Below are 27,483 nucleotides of genomic sequence, written 5' to 3' on the forward strand. Positions count from 1 at the left end.
AGTTTCCATCGATGAATGACCTCTCTCGCGATCTTCCTTATAGGTCTCCGTGTTATGGAGGATTATCAGCTTTTGTCCATGACAGATTCTTAAGAGCTAACTACTTAAATCGAAGTTTTTTTTCTTTTTTGGTCGGATTACTTAAATTGAAGGTTACATGACTTTAATTTGGTGAATAACCAAAACCCTTTTTCGATTTACAACATATCGCATGTACCGATTATACTTTTCTATTCAAATATTTTTTTTTGGTCGAACTATTCAATGATTTTAACCTGACATAAACTCATCTAAACATGCCCCATTACCGATTGACATGCTTTAACGGTCCAAGAGAGAGAGAGAGGGAGAAAAGTTCAAAAGAGGGTTTGACCGGTCAAAGTTCCGCCTCGCATACTCAATAAGAAAAGTGGAGGTGTTCTGCTATGAACTGTGAGTTTGCATGTACAAAAATAGTTCGCTGTTTGAAAAGAGGTGTAAAGGCTAGTCATAGCATGTGATTTTAGAAAACAAAAAGGGGGAATCTAGAATAGTTCGACAGAAGAAATATAATGAAAGCGATACGCCAATGTGCATGCTAATAAGCTTCACTCGAGACACAAATGGAGAGCACATGAAAACAATCAATGGCTCGGGGATATGGTGGTAGCTATCGAGATTTACACTATCGTCCAGTCCAACCCACTTCATTCAAGATATTGAACAATGCTAGAGGCATTTAAGGGCGCGCACGGCAATACTTTTGCGGGGAATTATCACAAAAGTTGTAAACATTCCACTTTTTTACCAATTCAGTTACAAACCTTCTAAGTTTGCTGATTTTGTCCTAAACCTTTTCACTTTATGCCGATTCAGTCATATTCGTCGAAAATCGCCGACGTGGATACCGGTTGTCCTACATGGCACCGCCAATGACAATTTTAATAACTTTTTAAATTTTTTACTTAAAAAAATCGATTATTATTATTATTATTATTTTTTTTTTTGGCTTGAAGGTCCGTGACCCCCGTCGGATTAAGGCCAGGAGGGGTCGTCGGTCCCTGGGAAAGGCGGGCGTCGTTGGCCCTTGGGTGAGGGCTGCAAATCCCTCACGGCCAATGGAGAAGGGTTGCGGCCCTCGCCCTCGCAGGCTAAGGCGAGGGCGTCATGGCCCTCGTCCACCCTCGCCGTGGCTAGATCCGGTCCGGCAGGGGTTGCTATGGTCAAATCTAGCCACGGAGAAGGAGGGCGAGGGCTGCGACTCCCTTGCCATGGCCCGCGAGGGTGAGCATCGCGACCCCTAGCCCTCGCAGCCCTTGCCCGGGGTCCCGTGGGGTTCGCCGGTCCTCGCCGGTTCTTACCCAAGGCCCGGTGACCCGACTCACTCCTTACCCGGGGGTCGGTGACCCTTTTCGGCCCTAATCCGTGACCCTTTTCGGCCCTAATCCGGTTGGGGTCGTTGGCCTTGAAGCTAGAAAAGGAAAAAATGAAAACAAAAAAATTAAATTTTATCGAATAAAAATATTTAAAACTTATCAACATTAGCGTTGGCGATACCATGTAGGACGACTTGCTCCATTCCAGCAATTTTCGGCGAATAGAATTGAATCAAGACAAAGTGAAACGATTTAGGACCGAATTGGGAAAAGTGTGAAAAGTTTAGGACTTTTTTGACAATTTTCCTACACTTTTGCTCTAGAAATCAACTTCCGACCAAAAATTAATTTTAGAAATAATTTTTTTTACTTCTTCAAATGGCTCCAATACTAATTTTAGAGCAAAAAAATACTCCAAAAGTAGAAAAATGAAATTGCGTAATCAAACGGATTTCTGCTCTAAAAGTTGCGTTACCAAATATTTCTGCTACAAAAGCACTTCTTGAGCAAAAGTTCTCCTCCATAAGTTTTCCTTCTTCTTTTTCCAACTTTTATGCCCACGAAATAAAGTCTAGAATACACGTACTATTATGATTGCATTTAAGCCATTTCTTTTTTGATTCAAATCGTCGTGCTGCAAGGGCAATACAGGAGCGAGTTTCAACTATCTTATCAAATCTCGACGTATTCTTTGAATCAAATTTCAGTAGAGGTCTAATGTAGACCATAGTAAAGCCTATCAATTTAGTTGAGCCAGGAGAATCAACCCTTTGGATATTTCAATGAATGGGATGAATAATTTTCCTTTGGTATACGAGATAGGAAGAAGAGAACGGAGACAGGAATTGGAGGGTGAGAACTCGGCCTTGCAAATGAGATCAATTAGTGTATTCGTGCTAAGTCTGCGCTCGATCAAGAATGGAGCCAGAGATTCGAATACGAAGTTCTAAATGTGGAAACTCCCTGAAAATGAACATACAGGATCGTTTCGTCGTAGCTGGAAAAATGAACCTGGAATGTGCCGTGTTTATGATATCTAGATGGGAAATGTTGTGTTGATCGTTCCATGTTGGTCGACGGTGGGACGGTCTGCACACATCCACAAAAAGTGTTATGCTCAACAAAAACAAAAATGAGGCTAAAAAGAAATTTGCATATAAAAATTTGTGGCTGTGAGCAGACCGTCCCATCGTCAGTCAACGTGAGTCGGTCACTCTCGTCTATCTCTATTTAGACGATGAAAGAGTGTTTGAAGTATCCTATTAGATAACTCCACGTGGCAAAGTGACACGACTAACCCAATAAGATCAAGTTGTCGGGAGATCGTGCATGCCTACGTTGAGATTAGACAGCACTTAACCACTATCTAATCTAAAGAGCATATGCATAAATTGGTCTTTAGATTGTTTTGACCGCCGTAAATTGCAAGGCCAGTGTAGATCACTTCACATTATCGGAGTGCCAACTGTCCTTAACGAAGCAAGTTTGTCCATGCTTATCGCCAATTGTGACCCAAAGTCACCAACCATCATCCGACACTTGACAACCCACTATGGAGAAAAACTGTCTATGTAAGTAAATGGCTCATTTAGGTGACAGGTTGCTGACCAGGGGAAAAAAAAAAGGGTAACGGGTTGGACTCTTTAGAACCGTCAACAGTCTCGCCATCGACCAATTACGTCTACCACCACACTTCCGCTGGTGGCCAAATCTCTCAACACGGCGACCAAATATTATTCTCCAACACTTAAACCTCGACCAAAACCAGAACTAGAGCTCCAATGATCATATACACATAAAGCAAGGAAAGAAAGCTAACGCGACAGGAATGCCATCGTAGGCATCATCGGAAAGCAAACAGTGGCTTCGACTCAAATTAACATCCATGGCCGGCAGTGAGATTCCAAAGACATGCCATAAGACCACAAGAGAAATATGGATTCAGACTCGATTTCAACGAACAGTGAAGTCAATATTGGCCTATGTTGAAGCTTATCATGGACGAACAACTGATTGCACAAACTCAGGTCCAGTATTCTAATCGTTCGGCCTCGCCATCGCCCAGCCATGGCGCCCAGCTAGGCAATGGCGCACCGAATGACGACAGCGCGACGCATGGCTACGCGATGTCAATCCTCGTGCAGCTATGGAGGGGCTCGGCCTCGCCAGATCGGGGCAAGACCAACCTCATCCAGTGACGGCGGCCCCGGTGGTGGGCGAGGCCTCGACGGAGGAAGAAGATCCGAAGGAAGAACATGAATTAGAAAAGGAAAGAAGAGGAAAAACCAAAAAAATTAAGAATTTGAAAAAATATTAAAATATTATTCAAAATTTCCCCGTCGGTCTTGACCAGCTTCAACGTCGGTATTGGCCAGTCAAAATTGGCCGGATGGACTGAATTAACAAGAGGTTTATGACTGAATTGGCACACACAAAAAAGTACAGTACTTAATTAACACAAATTCAAAAGATTTACGATTGAATTGGCAAAAATACAATAAGTTTATGAATTTTTAGACAATTTTCCTGACTTTATAGAAACCTAATTTCTCCCAATCGTTTACTTAAGGATCCGAGTCGTCAATCCGGACGTCTTAACCCAAATTATCTATTACAGGGCGATTCTCAGAGCTAAGCTTTAGTTGGCAAGGTGGTCCCTAATTGGTGTTGTAGTTGGGAGGTCTTAACAATAGAAGCAGAAACATTTAAGTGGCTTCTAACTCAAATCATTCGGCGTACGCCTTAATCTTTCGATCCAAAACTAATAAATGTCGCCAAATCCTAATCGTCATCGAATGTCCTAGTTTTCAATACTTGATTGAGTTTTCACGGACGATTACTCATACAAATATTTCTTCTTTTCGATTTTGGCCCACTTAAAAGCATATGCTCTCTAAAATTGGGATGAGCTTTTGAAAATAGCAATATTGTTTAATTATTTGGAGCTTAAGGCTCCATTTATTTCACGGAAAATATTTTTCCGGAAAACATTTTCCCCAATTTCTGGTGTTTGGTAGGCTGAAAATGAGCGGTCAACGGAAAATATTTTCCGGTTTAAAAAAAAAAAGTTCTAAAATTAAGGAAAATGATTTCCTCATTTTGAGAAGAGGAAAACATTTTCCACACTTTTCATTCCTCCTCTCTTTCAACTATTTTTTATTTTTAATTATTTTTTTGCTTTATTTTCATTTTTATTTATTTTTCAAAATTCAAAAAATTTATTTTTTATTTTTTGGATGAAATTTATTTTTTAATTATTTTATTTATTTATTTTCCTTTTTTCGTCTTTTATTCTTTATATTTTTTTAGTATTCCTTCTTCACCTATCGCCGGCCACGGCCGCAGCCGGTGGCCGGCCAGGTGAGGCCAGGCATCGCCCACCTTGAGCGAAATAAATTATTAAATGAAGTGCATGGAGGAAAATTAAATCCAATTTCCTATCCCAAACAATAGAAAATATTTTCTCAATCTTTTTCATATTTTAACCAAACACCGGAAAATATAGTCATTTTCTTGGAAATTGACTTTCGGGAAAATATATTTCAGAAATGACTTATTTTTCGCGAAACAAATGGACCCTAAGTAACTTAGAAAGATGGAGAAACGAGTGAAATGGATCTTCACAGGCCCACTTTCTATGAGAAGGTGTAATGGACACCACAGGCCCATGCCCCGACACTTAACCAGCCCAAACGAGAATTTCCAGTGCGATTTTTCTTTTGTTTCTGTGTGTACTTCATGGCCTATTGAATTCGCTGTCGGGTTGGGACAGTCTCTTGTCTCATCATCTTAATAAAAAAGCAAAGAAAAAAATTAAAAATGAAAGAGATAGGACTGAATGCCATTAATGCCAGGTAGCTCGCCAACAGGAACCGGATCGATATTCACTGGCTTCAATTCATTGGAATCAGGAACTACCCATAAGAGCTCGGTTCGGCCGGTTCCTGGTTTGATCTGATTCTTTTGCTCACCCCTAGTAGTAGAAATATTGTGAATTATACTTTGAAGAGGAGAAGATGCAGTCCAGATTCAAGAACGAAATGAGGAATAATGACATTAGATATACATATCCCTTGTCATAATCTGAGTATCTCAACTTATTTTGTGCAATCAAGTACCTCAACTTTCAAATATGGGTCAATGTGAACTCTTCCCTAAAATCGTGGACGGGAAATGCCAACTTAGATATCCACGTAGTCTAATAGCCATTAAGTTATCCACATTGGCATTCCATGTAACCTCTAGAGACGATTTTACGTGAGCAGAAATATATTGGACGACCAAAATCGTTCGAGTTTGGATTCTCTCTCTCTCATCACTAATTAACACGACGTGGTGATTTACTTAACGGAGGCATCTCGATTAGCCAAAAGAGTCGAGGTACTCAATTGAAAAAAAACAAAACAAAAGGAAGAAAGAATGTTTATGTACTCAACCTTAAAACGGACAAAAATTCAAATACTCGTAATGTCATTATCCCTTTTCAATACGTCCCACTTAAACCTATTCACCGAAAAACATCGCCCTTCTGCTGCGAGAGGGCTTTCTTTAATCTCATAATTTATTGCCCGTTCATGTGTCCACAATGTTGCAAAATATATTTAGGGTCTCTTTTCCAAACTTCTAGATAACCCAAATTTTTTTCGATAATGTGTAACTTTTCAATAGGCCCATTATTTTTTCTGCTAAACAACTAGCTCCAAAGTGTCAGCTGGAGAATGACCCCGGTCGAATTTTTCTTGTGGTTTGGTGTGAATTATAATTTATACCTTGACACGTTATTGACACGGTCACTACCTACTAATTGCTGATTCCTTTCACTGCGGCATTGATAAGTACCATGGTGATGGTGGGACAGGACAAAGATCATTTGGTCAACCGGATTATGATTCCTTTGAAATTAAGGGAAACCCATTCACTGATTTCACGACTCAACAAGGAAAAGGTGACCTAAAGATCTCTAATCACCTCTGTTGGATTTATTGGTTGCATGACTTTTTTTCTCGGGCGATAATCAAAAAAGTTGAAAACCTGTTATAATTGTGTCAATTCAATCCTAAATTTTTTTTTTATCAATTAAGTCCTAAACATATTTTATATATATGTCAATTCAGTTCATTCAGCTCATTTTGGCCGGAAATTACTAATATATAAGCCAGCCGTCCAACGTGGTATGGATAATTTTTAATAATATTTTATTTATTTAGATTTTATAATTTGTATTTTATTTATTTCTTTTCTTTCTCTTTCTTTTTTTTTTTTTCTTCCATTCTTTCTTAATGAAACTCATTTTAAGCTTATTAAGCCTCTTATCCAGCACTAGACCTCGCCCACCCCAAGCAATCATTTGGTAGATGAGATTACGATTACTTTAAAATTATGGGTAATCCATTCGCTCATTTCATGACTCAGCAATGAAAAGGTGACTAGAGATCTCTAATCAACTCTGTTCGGCTCATTAGTTGCATGACTTTTTGCTCTGATTATGATGCCTTGCATTATCTCTCGCCACCTTCTTAGATACACCATAAAAAGGTGGAGCTCAGCATCAAAAGGTTGAAGACCCGTGCATAGTTTAGCTAATTGGGTGGTGAAAGTGACTATAGTGATTGAGCATACACATTAGATCACATCCAAAACTGGAAAGCGAATGATTATAATGGACAATGCAATAATAAATAGAGCGAAAAAAACAATATTTTAGCTGATTGCGCAGCCATTTTTGTTCTCATTTTATAAACTGCACCAAGTAAGTAAGAATATATCTTAATGTAAGGTGTGAGCTTTTTGCTAAAGATGTATTCTCGGCATCTTTCAATCGCACTGCCATTTAGAATGTACAATTCTAGTGCTTAGGGTTCTTTCTTTCACGTCTTTTGCATTAGAAAAGACACTTTCCCAGATGATTCGATTCCATCTGCACATAAAGCGAAGCTCTGTGAGTTCAGCGGAATTAAACATGCATGACATACCAACATAACATATTCTCTAATCATACTCACTACAGAGAGAGAGAGAGAGAGAGAGAGAGAGAGAGAGAGAGAGAGAGCTACATTAGTTAACTTTTCTGTGGTGATATCCGATACTTGTGGCTAGGTTGTCTTCCTAGGGAAATCAATCATCGGCGAATTCATAATAAGGGATGAAGCTTCTCTACGTTCGAGTTTCGGATTCGCGACGTCTTCTCTAGAGGAAGGGAAATAGGGGAGGTACAAATTTCAGATTACAAACACAAGTGGTTCGCAAAAACGGAGATAACAGAGAGTATTAACTGGCCCCAAAACAAAAATATTAAGTAATAAGTGCATTAGAAATCCAAAAGCATGTCCGTCGACTAGGTCATTTTTGGTGAACCAAATGAGTGAAATATTTTCCTTTATCATAGAGTTTTCCCACAACCAAATGCAACATGAGTTTTAAATCTTGCAAAGACTGCAATTAAATCCTAAAACTTGCCAAATTTGTATCATCGAGTCCTTTTGTAAACTCCGTCCAACTTGTCCAATAAAAAATATTGAGATAATTTTTCTTTAATGTTTTCTCTCTCCTGCGTGGTAATAGCGTGGTTAATACTTGAAACATAACGCCAAAATGACGTTATTTTAACCATGTCATCGCTACGTAGAACAAAGAAAATTATATATAAAAAAAATCACATTAGCATTTTTCATCGGTTAAATTGGATGAAGTCAATGGAATAACTCAATTGCACTAATTTGACAGGTTTTAGGACTTGATTGCACTTTCGTGACAAGTTTTAGAACTTTCAATGCACTTATTTGAAATATTAAACAAGGGTGATGATTCGACGAGCCACATTGTATCGCTCGAGCTCACTAATTTGTATTTTGTCTTAATTTTGCATTGTAAGAGGGGAAACCTTGAGGAAACAAGATATATACCATCATTATTTCGAAAAAATATGGCACAGATAAAGTTATTTCCAATTTAGAAGTTACAAATCACATATTCAAATTTCATCAACTGTGTGTAAACTACTCTAATTTAAAGCTTCCTATTTGAGATAATTGCCTGAATTTAATTGGCCCATAGAGCTTGTAGGGTGTTTCATGGACCTTCAAGTAGCCAGACCTCTAAGTTCGCGTCCCGCTCCGTAATGAAAAATCAAAATAGATCTATATAAAACGGCAATCTTCATTAGCTACTAGGACTGTAATTTGAGAAGTTTGCGTGAAACCAAAGCATTTTATATTCCTCCAAACCTAAAGGCCAATCTACAGATGAATTAAGACCCTGCCACGACATACAATAATTGCGAATCTCCACAATGATGATCACCCGAAATCCAAATCTTCGGCCTCCTTTTCATCTTGACCCTACATATAGTACGAAAAATGCAACTTAGCCATCGGACAAAGCCAAAACTATCTTCTTTTTGCACTATCAATATCGTTGAGTGCCAAATAACATCCTCCACATGTTTGGGCACGTGGAATTATCACTTTCAATTGGGGTTGAGCCAATATTTTTTTTTTCAACCCAAAAAAAAAAAAAAAGTAAAGCTGAGCATAATAAACCGATCGGATTGGGAATCGCCCGGACCAGACCAAATTGACCAAGTTGGTCCAGTTTCGGAGACCTCCGGTCCGGATCCCGACTACTAAAAATGGAAACGGCACCTAGGCTGTTCAATTACTGGTTACAAGAGGGAACGGGATCGATGGATCGCTTGCTCAAACCAACCATTTCTTCTTGTTTTTTAAATATAAAATTAAATCTATTCCAAAATAGGCCACCGCCATCCGTCGAATTGTTTTTTTTTTTTTTTCGTTTTTTTTTATGGTGGCATGTCCAGTGCTAGGATTTTTCCAATTTTAGTAAGAGAGGTTGGATTGTCGGAGATGCCGTGGTTTGAGCGCAGACATTGGTTTGTTAAGTTAATGGTAAGGAAAAGTTTCCAATGCTGTATAAAAATCATACGCAGAATCCGTGATTCTGTGGGTGTCCGTGGGTGGATTTTTCGTTGTTTATTGTGATTTCTTGTATATTAGCTTGATGCTGCTATGTTTCGCTCACGGGACCAAGTGCCTATTGATTGTACAATAAAAAATGATGTCGACGGTGAAGGTGCTCCAAAAGGGCTGCCGTGTATTGGTTCTATTGGATCATCCAAGAACCGGACCGAGTCAGTCGGTCTAGTCCAAAAATCGAATCAATCCGGACCATGTTTACTCCTACTTTCAACTAGAGAATTAACAGGGAAGGCCATTGAAATTATATTTTGTGCCCGAATCCATTAAACAAAAATTGGACTTGAATGAAGTGTGTATTTGTAGTCGAATCATATGCCGCTCTCACCGTAAAGTGAGCCATATCAATCGAATCACGTAAATTTGATATTCAATTTATTTATTAGTGCGTGTTATTATAATGTTCGGTTGCTTTTCTTTTTATGATACTACTTATATAATTGTCGGTATCAATCACCTCCCACAAATGCTGTGCATTGGCATTTTAGCAAATGGCGGCCCCCATCTTCATGATTGTGCTCTTGCAGCTCCCATCCTCAACCACTTCATCATATTTTAAAGACACTTCATATTTGTCCCTTAAGATATAAGTTCTTTAAATTTCGTTTCTTGGAATCCCAGGGGCAAAACTCTTTTTTGAATCTATCAACGGTGAGGCGGCCATCATTCCAAGCTCAACCCAAAATTAGTTTAAGCTAACCTACATGCCGCAAATGAGTTTAAATCAAATACACTAAACGAACGTCCGATCTGTCGATAACATTTAAATACTTCAAGAATTGAGCCGAGTTTGATGATTCACAATGTTAGAGTAACTAAATAATAAATCACGCATTCATCTACTAACTTAAACTTTTAAGATAGTTAGCAATGGTTCCATAAAATCTAACATGGTATTAGAGCATAAAATCCTGATTTCAAATCTTTTTAGGCCACTATTTGCCTCGATTTTTTTTAAAAGAAAAATAATTAGCTAACAATACTGAAATCACAAATAGAAAAATCCCAGTAAGTAAAAGATTTAAGTGGACTCAAAAAATTTAATTGCAATTTTTAAAGGATTGAATATCATTCTCCACCAAAGAAAAGATTTGGGGGATGCCCTTCCCAAATTTTAGTGGTAATATTTTTTTTACTTGTACATTATCTTGTATTTTGGTATTTAAATTGCTTCTCCACTCTTTTCCACTTACTGGGATTTCCCAATTGTGATTCCGGTAATGTTAGCTGATTATTTTCCTTTTCAAAAGTCTCTAAGCTAATCCTAAATGAAGTGAATAAAATGGGAATTTAAAAAAAAAATGAAACCGCTGGAACCGGTCTCCCTATTTCCTCCATAAAAATAGTGTGACTGATGTTGAACCATTCCTACCGTCACAAAGGCCCTACCGTTAGGCTAGCCGGACTCTCAATCTTATGCCGATTATTTTTGTCCTGAGATATGAATCTAGGGTTTTAAAGTAAAAGGGATGCAATGTGTTCTTCGCGTAATATGGTTAGAATGATTCTCGTATTCTAAATGGTCTGAAAATCATTCCAGTGCCAACTATAAGTCCATAAGACAACAGGAGGGAATGTCGTGGACGTCTTCCTCATATTAGATTTGTCTGCATCCGCATGCATGTAGTTAAGAAACTTCCCCCTATGTACTGTCTTGGAATTAGGCTCTTTGCTATTTTAAATAAGACCTAAGCCATGTGCATTAAGCCGCGTCTGGGAGCTAAGCCGGCACAGAAGTCGCCACTCATTATCACACAATGCACCTGGGCAAGTTAGGTCAAAGTTGGCTTTCAATAATCTGGCATGAGCAGCTCTTGATATACCTGCGGTCTTCATATGATTATGTCGTGAAAACCGTAGGAAAATTGTAAAAAAAAAAAGTCTTAAAACTTATTACATTTTTACCGTCATAAACCTTTTAATTTTATTAATTGAATCCTAAACTTTGTTCATCTTTTATCAATTGAGTCCATCAGCGAAAATCGTTAGCATTAACGCCGACCGTCCTATGTGGCATATTTGACGCCGACGTGGATAATTTTTAATAAAACTTTAATCTATTTTCACATAATTTATTTTTATGTTTTTTCCTTTTTGGATCGAATGGCCGTCAGCTACTGTCTAAGGACCGGCGGGGGCCACGAAGCCCTCGTCGGCCATGGGCAAGGGGCCGCGGACCCTCGTTGAGTCTGACAACAGCGTCGCGGTACTGGCCGTTATTCACATCAGCGTTAGTCAACAAATGACGTCCACATCGATGATTTCCGGCCAATATTGAATGGATGGATCCAATTATAAAAAAGTGAAAACGTTTACGATTGAATTTATAAAATTGAAAAACTTAAAATTGAATTGACAAAAATAAAACGGGTCAAAATTTTTTTGGACAATTATCTCGAAATTTGTCGAAGGGGCTCAAGGTGTGCGTCCATCGAGAGGATACAAACGACTTTTCAGCCGATTGGGACTCGACTGGCGGAAATCAACTCTGATGAGTCGAAGAGACACGAAGATTTGTCTTTTTTTTAGAGGGTTTGGCCCGATCCGATCCACCTGTAAAACCGATCCACACACGCCATTCCATCAAGATGTCGATATGTAAATGCATTGGAACTGGACCACCAGATCTTGAGACATGGGCAGCAAATTGATTGGCAAAAGGGCCAATCATTCAGTACCTTAGTACTACCTGGGGGCAATGAAATGTGGGTCGGGTCCATATATGGACTGACCTGCATTCCATACAGATAGGTTGAGATATATTTAAAAAAAAAATCATTTTAAATTAGACTGTATGAATATAAACTTCGTTTGCTTCATGAAAAATAAATAATTTGAAGGGCCTTTTTTTTAATAAATAATTAGTTAATGAAAATATTTTTATTATTGATAATAATTTATGTATAAATATTTTCATGCATGAAAATATTTATCAATCATTCATTTTTTTATAAGTGATATAAGCAATTACTTTTAAAAAATACTTTTCAAATTATTCATTTTTAGTGAACCAAACGGAGCCATAGTAACATCGTATTCTCTAGCCATAAAAAAAAATATATGTATGGCACATACTATCACTTTCATGCCACATATGACGACCATATCAATAGTATTGCTTCCGACCAAAAAAAAAAAATAGTATTGCTTTCCCTTGCACATATATTTCATGGGAGAGCGAATTAGGAACGAATACCGAAATTTCTCTAAAGGTCGTGCCACGTTTCGTTTGACGTGGCATTCTAGTTCCATGTCCTGCACGGATCATAACATAGTCACAATCAATATTATCGTGAATCGATATGGTGGAAGCTTCAACTGTTAAAGTCGGCCTGATAGATATATCTCATCGCTTTCCATCACATGGCGATGAAAGCTCAAAAACATTTATAAATTCAAATTTTTGGATTGGATTTTCTCATGTAATATTGGAGTTAGACTCTAGCCCGATTACTTCTGGACATGCGGACCCTATCGGTTAACTAATATAACCGCAACTTCACAAGACCTCTTCATACATGATGTTTATGTTTAACTTGGTTAGCAAGAGATTGTCCAGAAAATTTGAAGTAGTTAACAAGTAAAGCAATACCTCTCAAGTGCTTTTTCTTTTGTATGAAGGGAAAGAAAAATGAAACATGTAAGGGGTAGTAGGTAGGGCCGGCCAGGTCAATGCTCTTTTTTTCTCTTTTTTTTTTTTTTGTGGGTGTAAAAGTCAATGCTCATTTGACTGGCAGTAACCATAACCACGTAATGTCTCAAATCAAATCATGGAGGGAGACCGTAGATAAACAAAGACAGCAAAACCTTAGCTTCAGCAAGACACCAGATGGCAATATGAAGTACGCGTAGAGAGAGAGACAGAGAGAGAGAGAGAGTGACATCTGGAACTTGATGACGAATATACACGCTTTTAGCCCCAACAAGCAACCAAAGAAGAAGAAGAGAGGGATTACTTTGGACTTAAATAAAATAATTAATACGATGAAAAATCTCAAATCGATATATCTATAATAAATTTATTCAAATTATTTTTTTTATCGTAAAAAACTCTAAACTGATATATTTATAATAAATTTACCTCAAATTAAGTTTTTATTATCAGAAATTCCAAACCGATACACACATGTGACAAATTTATTATATATCGGTTTCCGTTAAATTGGATTAATATCACGAAAAATCTCAAACCAATGTACTTGTTACAAACGGAGGGTAAAAGCCATCAGTAAGTCGCTACCAAATTTAATAAAAATTAACGGAGGATAAATTTATCACAAATATTTCAATTTAGGATTAGATTGGGGTAAACTTGTGAGAGGTGCACTTGAAGATTTTCGCGGTATTAACCATTTTATTTAAGTCCAAAGCAATCTCTCTCTCTCTCGTTTGTTTGCTTGCTGGGGGCTAAAAAGCGTGTGTATTCATCATCAAGTTCCAAATGTGGGCTCAAATAAAAAATGCAATTTTGCAGGAACATCGTGCCACGTTTTCAGCACTACTCCAACCACCCCTCAACTTCATACGTGTGAGAGAGAGACAGAGAGAGGGAGAAGGTGATCTTTTTTTTTTTTTTATAAACGTGTAAACTCAGAAGCTCATCTACACAGGTTGAGGAAATAACACGTATAGTCGAGATCTTGGTGCGAATAACGTTGGCGGCAAGTTGTAATCTTGAGATCCTCGACATAGATAAATACATATATATACACATGCATATACATCGTTAATATGACGTCAGCAATAGTAATGAAAAATTCTGAGGGGTCAAATTCCTTTGCTAGGGGAGGAAAAAAAGGGACCACTCATCTTCCAATTAATTTCATACGTAACGATTCTTCACCAAATGCAGAGGAAGATGGGAGAAGAAGAAGAAGAAGAAAAATGACATTTTTAGCTTTAAAAGCCATTGCATTTGCCGACACGAAAGCCATCTCTCTCCCTCTCTCTTTCTCTCCCCCCTGCCAAAATGCAACATTAGCCGCTTGTACAGAGATCTCAGCTTCACACTCAACAGCACTATTCTCTCTCTCTCTCTCTCATCGAGAAATAGGAGCAAACGCGAAGAGCATCGCATCAATGTTGTGCCTCAGATCAATCCCACTGTTCTCTCGTTGCATCCTCCTCCTCCTCCCCGCTCTCTTCCTCTGCTTCTCCTCAGTCTCTTCCCACTCCAGCTTTCGCTTCCGTCCTCTCAGTGATTTACGCGTTCCGGGTTTGTTTCTCCTGCTTCCGGGGGGTTCTCTTTGATGGAGTTTGCCTTTTTTTGGCCCTTTTTTGTGCAATGACGTGCGTTTTGCCTTTTGGGTTTCTGTTTGTTTCTCAGATGATGGTGGGTATGAGAAAGGGTCTGTTTGGGTGGCTCCGTTGGAGGCAAGGAGGCACCTTGCCGACGATACGACGGCGAATTCCTCGCTGATATTAGCAGCTCAAAGGACTCGCAGAAGAGACCCCACGAACGATTTCAAACGTTACACTGGTGGATGGAACATTAGCAATTCGCACTACTGGGCCGTGAGTGATTTTTCTTCTTGTTTTTTTTTTCCCCCTTTCCTAAAAGTTCCATACTTTGGAGTTGTTTCGTCAAATTTATTTGGTGTTATCATTAGTTGATATGAGAAGTTTTGGGTCGATCACCTTCTTGTTGGTTTCTCTTGCTTTTGCTGTCCACAAGATTTTCGTTTTTACCATGGGTCGTGAAGGTTTCTTGTGTGGCTTCGACATGTCCCCACCCCACGTTCTTCTATTAGCCTCCTGATTATGATATTTGCAGATGGTGCATTTGTTGTTCATCTCATGATGAAAGTTTTTGGTGTGTTTGTGAAAGCTATCTTTGCCTGATAGCCATCGGCTTCTCAATTGTACAAAAAAGGTTCTTAATCTAGGAGAGGCCATTCTGGAGTGAATTATAATTTAAGCTTAGAAATGAGCGTTGGACTACTCTTTCTTAATTGGGGATGCGCAGGATTTACTTTGTCGATGGGGGATTAGTTGTGTTGTCTATGATTTTGATAATTTGTGTTGGTTTATGTTTTTGGATTACATGATCTGTACTTTTTGGTTGATCAGTTTCTTGGGTAGGGACTGATTTCTTAATTTTGTAACGTAATGCAGTCTGTGGGATTCACCGCCGCTCCATTCTTTGTCATAGCAGCAGCTTGGTTTGTAATCTTCGGGCTGTGCTTGTCTTTCATCTGTCTCTGCTACTGCTGCTGCCGAAGAGAACCTTACGGATACTCCCGGGCTTGTTATGCTCTGTCTCTCATTTTTCTTATACTCTTCACAATTGCGGCGCTGTAATCCCCTGCCTCCTCTCATTTAGGCAGATGTTTAAACTGTTTGGTCGGTGGATTCTGAATTGAGTTTGTCTCTCATTTATGTGACTGCAGAGTTGGCTGCATCATTTTGTACACCGGTCAAGGGAAGTTTCATGGCAGTACCTCAGATACTCTTAATTATGTGGTGTATCAGGCAGATACCACCTCTGAAAACCTCAGGAACGTGTCAGATTATCTTGCCACAGCTAAGCAGATTGGAGTGGATTCCACTTTTCTGCCTGCTAGCGTTCAGAACAATATTGACGCTGTGCAAGGGAAGATCAACTCCTCCGCAGCTACTCTTTCTGCTAAAACAACGAAGAATTCCAAAGATATTCAAGATGGCTTGGACAGCATGTAAGTTAAAGGCATATATACATTTTATATTCATCTCTGTACTTCTTCAGGAGACCTTGATCACCAACATTTCCCTCCCTATGCCAGGAGGTTGTCCCTTATTGTTCTTGCTGCTGTCATGCTATTCTTGGCATTTCTTGGATTCCGTAAGTTATCTGACTTTCCTTGATCTTTAAGTCAGCAATGGAGACAATAATTTATATTATTCTAATACCGTTGATATAAATATTTTTGCAGTGTTCTCCGTTCTTGGATTGCAGTGTCTTGTGTACTTGTGAGTATAATAAGATTTAACCCTTTTCATTAATTTTGGTTATGCTGATTGAAACTTGCTTTATAAACACTTGTAGCCTGGTCATACTGGGATGGATTCTTGTCACTGGCACATTTATCCTCTGTGGCGTGTTTCTGCTCCTCCATAAGTAAGTTATACAATTTATTTACCTTCCCCTTGATAATTAAGTTTTCTTTCCATTGAAAGTAATTTGTTAGGCAACTGTCACCACATGCTCTAAATTCTTAATCGTATGTTTGACCTTTCATACTGTACTGCTTCTCTTTATAATGATTCTCCTGAGAGGTTCAAGCTTGGATTTCTCTACCCTTCGTTGAAAACTCGAAAGAAGCTGTTTTTTTTTTCCCAGGGGACCTAATTTTGATCGACTTAGTTATATATGGACCTTTTTCTCCTTCAGTTTTCACAACTTCTGCCAGTCACATTTGTTAACCGGTCAATCTGTTCTCCCACTCATCAGTTAAGCACTTTCTTGTCGATCAACTCTGTGAACCAATTTGAGTATCTCTAGAGCCGGTCTGTGGATAATATCTGAACACGACAAATTTTCAAATGCTATCTTCGTTGTGCTTATGGAGTATTTACAGCTTTCCCTGGTGAAATTATGAGAGTTCAGCAGATGATTGGATTGTCCTAATACCACCTGTCTTTTGTAGTTATAGTCACCAAATTCATGGTTCTCATTTTCCCTGGATGGGGTATGGAGGAGAAGGTCTTGCAATTTTCGTCTAAGCATTCGAGTTGTGCTTTTACACTATTGAATTAGTCTTACGTTAGTCATGGTATTATGTTGCTAAAAGAGAGGAAAAGTTCGTGCGCAATTACCTGTTGTTGTTTGCCAGTGTTGTTGCAGATACATGTGTTGCAATGGATGAGTGGGTGCAGAACCCCACAGCTCATACAGCTTTAGACGATATTATCCCATGTGTCGACAACGCGACTGCCCAGGAGACGTTGCTACGCACCAAAGATGTGACCTACCAGCTTGCAAATGTGGTTGATATGGTCATTACCAATGTATCGAACCGCAACTACCCACCAGGAGCTGGACCTTTATATATCAACCAGTCTGGACCATTAGTGCCCACCCTTTGCAACCCGTATCATGCCGATCTTACTAATCGACAATGTGCTTCTGGCGAAGTTGATTTCATGAACGCCTCACGGGTACAATCCTAGACATCCCCTCGTTGATGAAGCTCCGCTATTATGATAGAGAACTGTGTCTCAGACTTAGGAGACACTCCATGCCTTCTTTCTTCTCCAGACTTCACTTAATGCCTGAAGAAATTAGGAATTGTTTGGAAAATATTTCTGCAAACTGATTCCTGTCTTTAAGGATAGAAAATAATCTGCTCAAAGACCCGTTTGTGAAATACCTTTCGAGATATTTTCTTCAAAATTTTCTTGAGAATATTTCTGGAACACCAAACACATCTTTTCAATATTTTCCACTTTTGTTTATCTAGTATGAAATGAAACAAATGCAGCACCTTTCTATGCATCCTACTTTAATTCTGAACTGTTCAGCATGGAAGTTGCTATTGCTCTTCCTATTTCTTCTGAAAGTACTACTATCTGAAAAAACTAAAAACTCTATTTACATGCTAAAACAATTTCTTATTTCCCCAAACAAACTGTAAGAACGGCTTATGCGGAACATTTCTAATAAACTGCTCTCAGCGGCATTTATCTCTTGTTGGGAACGATGTCAGCAAGGATACTCAAACGTGAAGTTCTTTTTATCTTGCAGGTGTGGAAGAATTACACTTGTCAGGTTTCCTCATCAGGAATCTGTACTACACCAGGACGGTTGACCCCGTCATTTTACAACCAGATGGTAAATGCGGTAAATGTGAGCTATGGCTTATACCACTACGGTCCATTCCTCGTTGGCCTTCAGGATTGCACTTTTGTTCGCGATACCTTCACAGCTATAAGTGGCAACCACTGTCCTGGCCTCCGTAGATACAGCCAATGGATCTATATCGGCCTGGTGTTAGTATCCGCTGCCGTGATGCTGTCTTTGATCTTCTGGGTGATATATGCAAGAGAACGACGCCATCGTGTATATACTAAGCAGTTCATGGCCAGATCTCTTGAAGACCAAGACAAGGCGCGGTAGGACTTTTTAACGTTTGTAGGGATATTAATTTCCTTAATGTATATCTCTGTATCCACCATGTTTCCCTTTGTTTTGCAAAGTATACTTGGGTAGCATTAGGCATGAAAATCGTTCGGCACGATGGATGTGCTTTTTAGTATATTGACTTGGTGCTGATGTTTGAGAACCAAGATTAAGGAATGAGTGCCTTTTCCCTATGCTTTTTTCTTTTCAACAAGTAGATTTCTGTGTTCCTTCTTCGTTCATTTTGATGCTACCGGGGAAACCTGCGACAGCATAGTTTCGAAGGCTGGTGACTGCTTAAGTTACGCAAGCCGTTCAGTCCTCGCTTACTTTCCCAGATCCGAGCAGGTCTTGGAACAGAACAGGGGACGCTTCACGTTAGGGATGATGGGACGATGCTCTGCCGTCGGGGGCACGGTCCATGGGAAAAGAAGCTGAAGGGAATTACAGATAAAGAAGAAAGCTAAACCTGGTTTTATCCGACGAAGAGTGTATAATTTTGAAATCGCTAAATATGAATTGTGATTAGTGAATTATAGTAGCAAATGATGATCATTAAAGGTAACGATTTACTTCAATCGTTCAATTAATGATATAGGTAGGAATGTGGGTAGATCCTGTAATCGATCTTGAAATCTTTGAAAGGATATGCTTTGTGTTAAATCTGGATCGATTTTAAAATTGATTACTCCTATCAAAGCATATGTTTTAAGCTTGGTGCATGGCGTGAAACAGTGTTAGGAACACAAAAAGTCCCTAAGTTGTGGTACATTGATCCTTGGACTGGCAGATGAAATGTCTGGCCATCATCAATCGATCAACATCAGAAAATACTCTGTGCCGCACCCAAAAATCACCATCTCCAACTTTGCACGACACATGTATCTCTCTCAGTGAAAGGTGAAAAGTAGATCAACTTTGAGGACAAAAGTCATCAACAGCATCATGGCGGAGCAGAGATTCGATGTCTGGATTTGCCAGATGCCCCTGTTTTTCGGAGACAACTCTTCGTGGCGTTTCGAGATAATGTTCCTGCAATTTCCTTTCTTAAAAGAAAGAATAATCTAGTTGAAAATCTTGGTTGCACGTCTCCATCATTTCGATGCGAGAATTTGTCCTCATTTCTTGCCGACTTGGATCATTCTCATCGTTGGGGGGCAAAGCAAAAAGTTACCTTCGAACTTTACTCCTCGCCGCTGAGCCCATGACCTCGCATGGATACCGTGACTCCGTAGATCTTCACCGTCGGGCCGAAAATCGACAGAAAAAATCACCACCGTCCAAATTAAGATGTGTTGAAAGACCGATGTATGTCGCATTTCAATCCACGAAAGAAAGATTGGAAAGCCATCCTAATCGGTGAGGACTGGAAAGGGCGTGCATAGCAATACTTTTGCTTCAAAAATCAACTTCTGACTATAAGTTGATTTTTCTATTTCTACTCAAAAGTAAAATTGATTTTTCTACTTGTACTTCAGAAGTTGATTTGTGATAAGAGAAAATCGTTTGGTAATAATTGAAAATTTCTACTTCTGAAACATTATTGACACAAAATTTTTCTACGAAAATTATTATCAGCGATCGAAAAATTTTTACTTCATTTTTGTACTTTTTAAATTTCTTTAAAAAATAGTTTTTATTATAAAAAATATTATTTACTTTTTAAAAATAAACAATTAATACTTATTTTTTACTCCTACTGCGAGAGATGGCGATTCGGCAATGGCGGCGGGTGGTGATGGTAGGCAGCAATCGATGGTTGGCGGCAAAAGGGGACGATCGATGGAGATCGACGAGGGGCGGTAAGCGGCTGCAGCGGTGGTCGGTGGTGGTGGTTGCGGGCGGGGATGGGCAGCGGCCGGTGGAGGCGAGGGGCGGGCAGGCGGTGATTGGCCATGGGGGGCAATTGGCGGTGGCTAGCGGAGGTCGGTAGTGGGGGTTGGTCGGCGGCAGGTCACGGGCGGTGATAGGCGACAGTCGATGGATTTTAGCTTGAAACTAGTGACGTAGAGGCCTAATTAGCACTAGCTATCTTATTTGATGCGATCAACACTAGTATGGATATTTTTTAAATTTTTTTATTGATTTTTTAAGAAAATAATGAACAAAAAGAAAAAAATCAATAATAAGAAATCATTACAAATTAATAAAAAATTATCAACTTCGGCGACGGCCGCGCCACGTAGTATGGTGCTAGATCGCCACTTCATCGATTTTCGATCAAAATTAACCAAAAGGACTACATTGAAATTAGGACTAAATTGGCAAATGCTCAAAGTATTTAGTACTAAATTGCCATAATTGAAAATTTTATGATTGAATTGATAATTTATCAAAGCGTTTATGACTAAATTGGCACAACCAAAAAGTTTAGGATTAAATTGGCCACCATACAATAGCTTTAAGATTTTTTGGATAATTTTTTCCCTCAAAACGATGAACTGATCGAGATGCACAAAAGTTGATCCAAACACTTTCTAACCCGTTAATGAAAGAAAAGCGCGATCTGTCATTGAAAATTATACGCACATAAAAGTTGCTAATTTAACTTGGAAATTGACTTGAATCACAAATTTTTTAATTGTGGGGGTCACGATTTTTCAGCAATTGCGTGCGCAACAGTGATTATAATACCCGCGTCATTCTCGCCAATTGAGAAAAGTCAATAAGAGGGATTCCCACAAATCAGGGGCAAAGGAGGAGCCTTCAAGTTTCCCACAAACTTGGAGCTCCCTCTTGCTCGCCATCCGAAGAAAAAGACAAAGGGAGGATCACCCATCAATCGTTCTTGGCTCTCCGGAGCAAATCCGTCTTGCATCTCCCATCTTCATGCCATCAAGAGCTGAAGCATCGTCATCAAGAACATGCTCGTGCTCCCCCACCAACCACCCGGGCTCTTTCCGCTGCAGCCGCCACAAGAACTCCTCCTCCGCAAGGGAAGCGGCGGGTCGGAGGGTAGGCCCCTGCCAAGCGCCCTCGCCGGAGCGCCGGGAACTGGGGATGGTGTCCAGAGATGATGGGATCAAGGCGTTGCTGCTCCAGATTATCAATCCGTCGAGGCACGACCCTAATAGGAAGCGGAGCTTCGAGCCCAGACCAAGCCGGTTCTGCATGATGAATGGGGTTGCGGTTTCTTGATCATTTCATTAAAGCTTCATCAATTTGTCTCTCTTTTATAGCTAGGAATATGCGGGTGTACGTTTTGATACATGTCCACAGATTTACAATAGGATTAGTGAGGATTTCGATCGACCTCTATCTAGTTTTTTCTTCGAATTTTTTCGCGCTCCGCATGAGATTTCAAGAACTACTTGAATTCGGCTCTATCGTTTGATCTTAATCAATATCCTTCAAGTGACATTAGCTCTAATATTGAATTTCTCCTACACGTGATATTGGATGGAATCGAACCAATTATACTTTCGATGATATATCTTTATTGCACGCGATAAAGTCAACCTCTCTCTCCGTATTGTTCTATAGGTAAATGAGTAGATTTTTTCTATAAATATATACACATTGCATATCATCCATAGTAAAGTTAATTTTACGTGAAATTGCGGATATAAGTAATTTCCCGTTCTCGCAGAGTTAAATTCACCATAAATAGATGTAATGTCACTATGTTAATTATTCAAAAAAATTCTCTCAATTTTTTACTAAACACATTTTTTTTTCTTTTTCATGCTCAACTACTGATAAAAACACATGTTTATGTTTAAAAGTGACATAATTCAAATAGGATAATAATCACAAAGAAAGTACAAAATAAATAAATAAAGTAATCAATCGATTTTCACCTATTATTTAAAACTAAAGAAAGACGTTCAGTTGGGGGCAAGACATTGATTTTAATGCCGCTAGATCTACATGTGAGTGCGTAATCGACGTGCACTTCAAATGTCTGCAAGCAAAATAAATTCTGAAACTCTCTGTCCATTGATTTCCTAAAACTTCAGTAATGAAACACAAATTTGAGAGACTTTTTTGGAATAATTAAATGAACATCTAGCAAATCCAGACATGAAAATAGAATATTATTGCTTGTAATAAGGGGAAAAAAGTTACTTGGTTTTGATTATTTAAGTGGGGACAAGAATGAACAGAGCCGGCCTGACTTTGACCTGTGACGTGGATGAAGATTTGAAAGTTCGACATCAGTGCAGGTTTCATGTCGGATTCCAATACGCTAGTTGACCAAGAATCATATGGACTACAACTGATTTCTTGACCGATGAAAGCCCCTAATAATAATAATAATAAATTATTATTATTATTATTATGCATTTCTTTACTCTGATCTCTCTCTTTTCAGGGTCAAAATGGAAAAATACCGCTAAGAACCTGAATTTATGCCCCGTTGTAACACCAATTCCCCATAATTATTTTTTATGTCGCCAAACCGAACTTGTATCGGTGTGACAAAAATTCCATATGTTTGTCACAACAAAAAATCATAAACTTTCCCCGTTGTGACCCAATACCCTCAAACTTGTATTGTTTTCTTTTTTATCTGTAACGTTGGTACAAGTTTGCTAATTTTGGCGATAGAATAAAATGCTTAGGGTATCTTATTGTAGTTTAGGATTTTCAGTGGTATTAACAGAGATCAAGATAGATCTCTTACTTTTATGTTCCTACATTTCGATATGCATATATATTTCCGTCGATGAAGTGCTTAAAATATCTAGGAACTCATCTAACTTCGAGGTGTCAATTATCGACCATCCTTAGTACTACATCATAGCGGACTCAAATAGTTGTGCCGACCATGGATTTGTAATGTGTCTAGCTGTTCTAATCTAAGCCAAAGCTTTGTGGTGGTGGTCCATTTGCACTTTAAGCCTTAAACTATTAAAACGATGATTTAAATATTTAGAATCATTTTTGCAATGGAGAAATAAAACCTTGTCCACTGGCGAATATTCTAAAAACGCGTTTGGCTTGCCTGAAAATTAGGAAGATTCTTGCCGACCCTTTAGTTGTGTTCCGGTCTCAATTCAACTTTGGCAGACAAGTTTGTCTTGAACAAAGCAATGGCTATGAAAACAACTTTTACGTGTGTTTGTTTGAGTGGAATAATTTTTCTCGAAATGGTTTTTCTTGACTTCCACGCGTTTGGTTTGCTGAAAACGATCGGTCAACGGAAAACAATTTACGATCGAAATAAATATGAATGCTTAAAATAAGGAAAATGAATTCTCTAACCTAAAAAGGAGATATTTTTTTTTTTTTATAAAAATGATTTCTCGGAAAGCATTTTCTTTTATCATTATTTTTTTCTTCAAAATAAATGCACCCTTAATTCTCTCAAATGTGCCTGAATTAAATCGATTTGAATGAGAACAACAAATGCCTGATGTGGGTGGCTGCTGGCCCATTTGCAACCGTATGGGCTGTCGTAGGCCCATCCCCAACTCCCTTTGCAACACAACTAGATGAGCCGCTTTGTCATGGATAACTCTTTTCTCTTCTGTTTTTCCTTAAAAAAAATTACCGTTGATTAACGAAAAATTACAGCACACATCGCGGTAAAGAAAGCTTTACCCAAGAGATCTTGTTCAACCGATGATTTCAGTACATTAACTATCAAATCTCTCACTATTAACCATCAAAGAAAGTGGCGTGATATGGCCGTTTGTAGAATATTATTATATTTGCACTGACGGTATATGCTAGAATTACTCTTTATTAGTTGGTATAGGTAACTATAACATCTTTATTAGTATCCTATCCTATGATTTGAAAAAATTCGGCCTTTCTTTTTGTGTTTATTGATTTTGGTATTCGATCAAATATTCATATTCATATTCATATTAGTCTCTTGGCTTGTGCTCTGAATCTCGCACAAGATATTTATATAATAAGAAGAATTCCCCCCATCTAGTCTATTTATGGGCCTTCAAAGTATTACCAAACCGATCATTACTAGGTTTTCTTTGAAAAATTTTGTTCTCTCCACTTCTTTACATCGTGCTTTTTTCGCACGTGCGAGTTTTAATTAAAAGGCTTAATTCGGGGGCCGGCCGGAAGTATGACATAAAATATGGTACATTCTTTATCTTCAAATGTCATACGTCTGATGACATCAATTGCACATCTTGGTAGCATTAAAGAAGTACCCTCGAAACATTATAATAGACCATAGATGCTTTTGCATTTCAGGTATTTTCTTCTCTTTTTTCATTTTTATTTCCAAATATTCAGAATGCTTCTTCTTTTTTTTTTTTTTAATTTCACTGACGAGAATAAAGTGTGGTATATGACATGGATGTAACTAGGATTTGTACCTAATTTTGTCCTTTTTTCTCTCTAAAAGAATTCTCTCATTATGTGGCAACACCTCACCCCATTGTCCATGGAAAAAAAAAAACCATTTTTTTGCACTTTTTTTCCCCCTTTAGCATCCCACATTTTCGCTTTTTAAGAGCAGGAATCGAGCGTGAAGACACTCTTCAAAATTTGCTTTTACGAACGCCCTCTTTGTTTGACCTAATACAAGAATAATTCCAAGAATTTGTTAGGAATTAGAGAGTAGACCTTTTAACGAATTACCAATGTAGTTTTTTCAGCTAATTTTTGTTGGCAACCGTCGACGTGGCGCGGTCGATGGCTAGGCTCGCTAGCCATTGTGAAGAAAGAAAGAAAAGAGAAGACGAAAATAAAAAAAATTAATAAACAATTTGAAAATTTTTACAAAGAAACTAGTTGCGCCATATGGGACGGTGAGGGCTAACTGGACTATCATGTCAGCGATTTTTTATCAAAATTAGCCGGATAGACTATGTTAGTAATTCGTTAAAGGGTTGAAGATCGAATCGGCAAATCGTCAAAAGGTTTATGACTAAAATGGTACAATTGAAAAGTTTAGAATTGAACTAACCATTATACAATAGGTTTATGACTTTTTGAATAATTTTTTCATGCCGGCTCAGTTGATGCTTTCATGTTTGTTACGGAGAAGCCTTCCACTGTCGACTTGGGGACTCTTTGTAGTAACGTGCACTCATGCAAAGTGTCGTAGCATGTGAAAACTTAGGAATTCACAATTAATCATGGAATTTATCGCGATCTCGATTCATTCAACACCCATCATCTCCTCTAATCCGGGGATTTTGGTGGGTACATCACACAGTTTGGTGGATTCTGGTGTGTGCTTTAGCATGCGCTCTCCAAAGTTAGAGATTTGGAAATGATTAAACCTGATTCGATTGGCTGGAATCTTCAGTCACAAGCAAAATGGTAGTCGTGCTAATCACCAAATTGTCACCTAAATTATATAATAAACTACGCCAAGATCAAAGCACACTAGTGTCTTCCTAGGCAAGATATTTTCACCGAGGCATGCATTGCAATGCTCAAGATGGCTTGGGAAGCAACATAATTTGGTACATACCGATATTTCTATTTCGTAAGGTGACCGATGGTCAAATTATAAATCAACAAGGCCTTTGAGTCCGAACTCGGTGAAAGTTCCTTTCGTAGTCACAAAGTAAAGCGAGCAGTCTTTTGGACCGTCGAAAATTGGGTCTCTTCGCGTAAGAACATAGAACGTCTTGGACTCGACCATAACGATCGATATAATTGAATTTACTCTTGTTAATAAGGCTCGCGAGTTCTTGTAAGTTTGGTAGTTAGCTGCCAACCGGTGAAGTATTGCACCTCTGTACTTTCTTTTTTAAGTTAGTGAAACTCGACGGCATAAATGATTCGCTCAGGTGGAATGAGGATTTGGACCCAAAAACTCTCTTGACTTTTGGGGAAGCAAGTTGTTTTCTAGAAGTTATTTGAAGTCTTCTAGAATTAAGAGGGAATTCGAGATAGTTTGCACATTGCTCTAAATCGAGCGGCATTCTCTACGGCGGGGACGGTGCGCTGTTCCGGTCAGCAAAACTATCGAGGTGGATAACGACAACACGAAAAATCGAATTCAAATTATTGGTAGTGATAAATGCGGTGCACATCAAAACCTTCTAGCACAAGAATCTTCATCAAAAAGAAGAAGAGGAGAAGATCTCCAAAGGGCAATTGAGATCTCTTTTGCCACCCTTTCCAACTCTCATGTGGTACCATGAACATCTCAAAGAAAGAAAATTATTGATACCCACGAAAGAAAAAGGGAAGATAAAGCTACACAGGGTGATAAAGATTATGCATACACGCGTTTTAGGGTTGATTCCAATCTTGATTTTTTCTTCCTCTCTTCCTATTAAATTGGGTAGGCGAGGGGGTCCAGCGTCCTTGCCACTAGAAGGCGCCCCTAAAATTGGCGGGCTATGTCTCATTTTGACCAATTGACCAACATGGTTGGGAAGGAAAAGGAAGAATCTTCCCAAGTTCGTAGCCATCCGACTGGTTTCTGACGAAGCATCGCTTGACTTCTTGCTTTCAACCGTGTCTAGATTCTAGAAGAAACATCGTGTTCCCAATCCCATCTCCCTTCCGTAATTGCCCCTCGTAGACAACCTTGGATGTGTCCTCTCTTGTCGACCGATGTAAGGTTGTGCGCGACTTCTTTGATGGTGACTAGGTTAAAACTTTAAGTAAAATCGTGGGAAAGGTTACTAATTTACCCCATTTCTCTCGATGAGGAACGTAATTTGGAATTTGCCCTCCACTTGACTCTCAAGTTTGGAAAAAAAAAAAAAAAGATCGGTCTGGTTATCTACTTGTCTAGTTTTTCACGTTGTGCGCCTCGAGTCGAATGTTATAGGGCCTATCATCCACCATCGACAAGAGAGAGAGAGAGATTCTAAACAAGCAAATGTGCCTAAGTTGGCCGTGTAAAACGATACTTGCATTTGCGTAAAGGTAATATATGGCAAGCTTTTGCGGAGAATGTTCCTTTCAAAATGAATGGTCTAGATGTTAAGAATATCGGACTTTTCACGAGTCGGTACTCTTTTCACATGAGGAAAATTACGTTAATTTCCTATATAATTCCCTTTAAGACAAAAGGCATGTTATCATATTAATTTCTCAATTTTGACTGATGTCACGACATACATACTACCTACACGTAACATATTCGGGTCATTCA

The 27,483-nt window shown here is 38.8% G+C and overlaps 1 protein-coding gene across 2 annotated transcripts; it reads left to right on the forward strand.

The window, feature by feature from the left end:
- The first annotated feature begins 14,383 nt into the window (after positions 1–14,383).
- On the forward strand, positions 14,384–18,637 carry LOC115752594. 2 transcript variants are annotated; one of them, XM_030690847.2, is made up of 9 exons: positions 14,384–14,561; positions 14,673–14,860; positions 15,461–15,642; positions 15,736–16,020; positions 16,108–16,166; positions 16,258–16,294; positions 16,371–16,442; positions 17,158–17,482; positions 18,069–18,637. In XM_030690847.2, the coding sequence occupies exons 1-9, from the start codon at positions 14,426–14,428 to the stop codon at positions 18,438–18,440; spliced, it is 1,656 nt and encodes a 551-aa protein (XP_030546707.1). In that variant the 5' UTR covers positions 14,384–14,425; the 3' UTR covers positions 18,441–18,637. The 2 variants fall into 2 exon arrangements, with proteins under 2 accessions (XP_030546707.1, XP_048133398.1); XM_048277441.1 differs by having other exon boundaries at positions 14,386–14,561; positions 17,158–17,478; positions 18,065–18,637.
- Positions 18,638–27,483: the final 8,846 nt, after the last annotated feature.

This window comes from Rhodamnia argentea, chromosome 4, assembly GCF_020921035.1.
Source record: "Rhodamnia argentea isolate NSW1041297 chromosome 4, ASM2092103v1, whole genome shotgun sequence".
NCBI classification, from domain to species: Eukaryota; Viridiplantae; Streptophyta; class Magnoliopsida; order Myrtales; family Myrtaceae; genus Rhodamnia; species Rhodamnia argentea.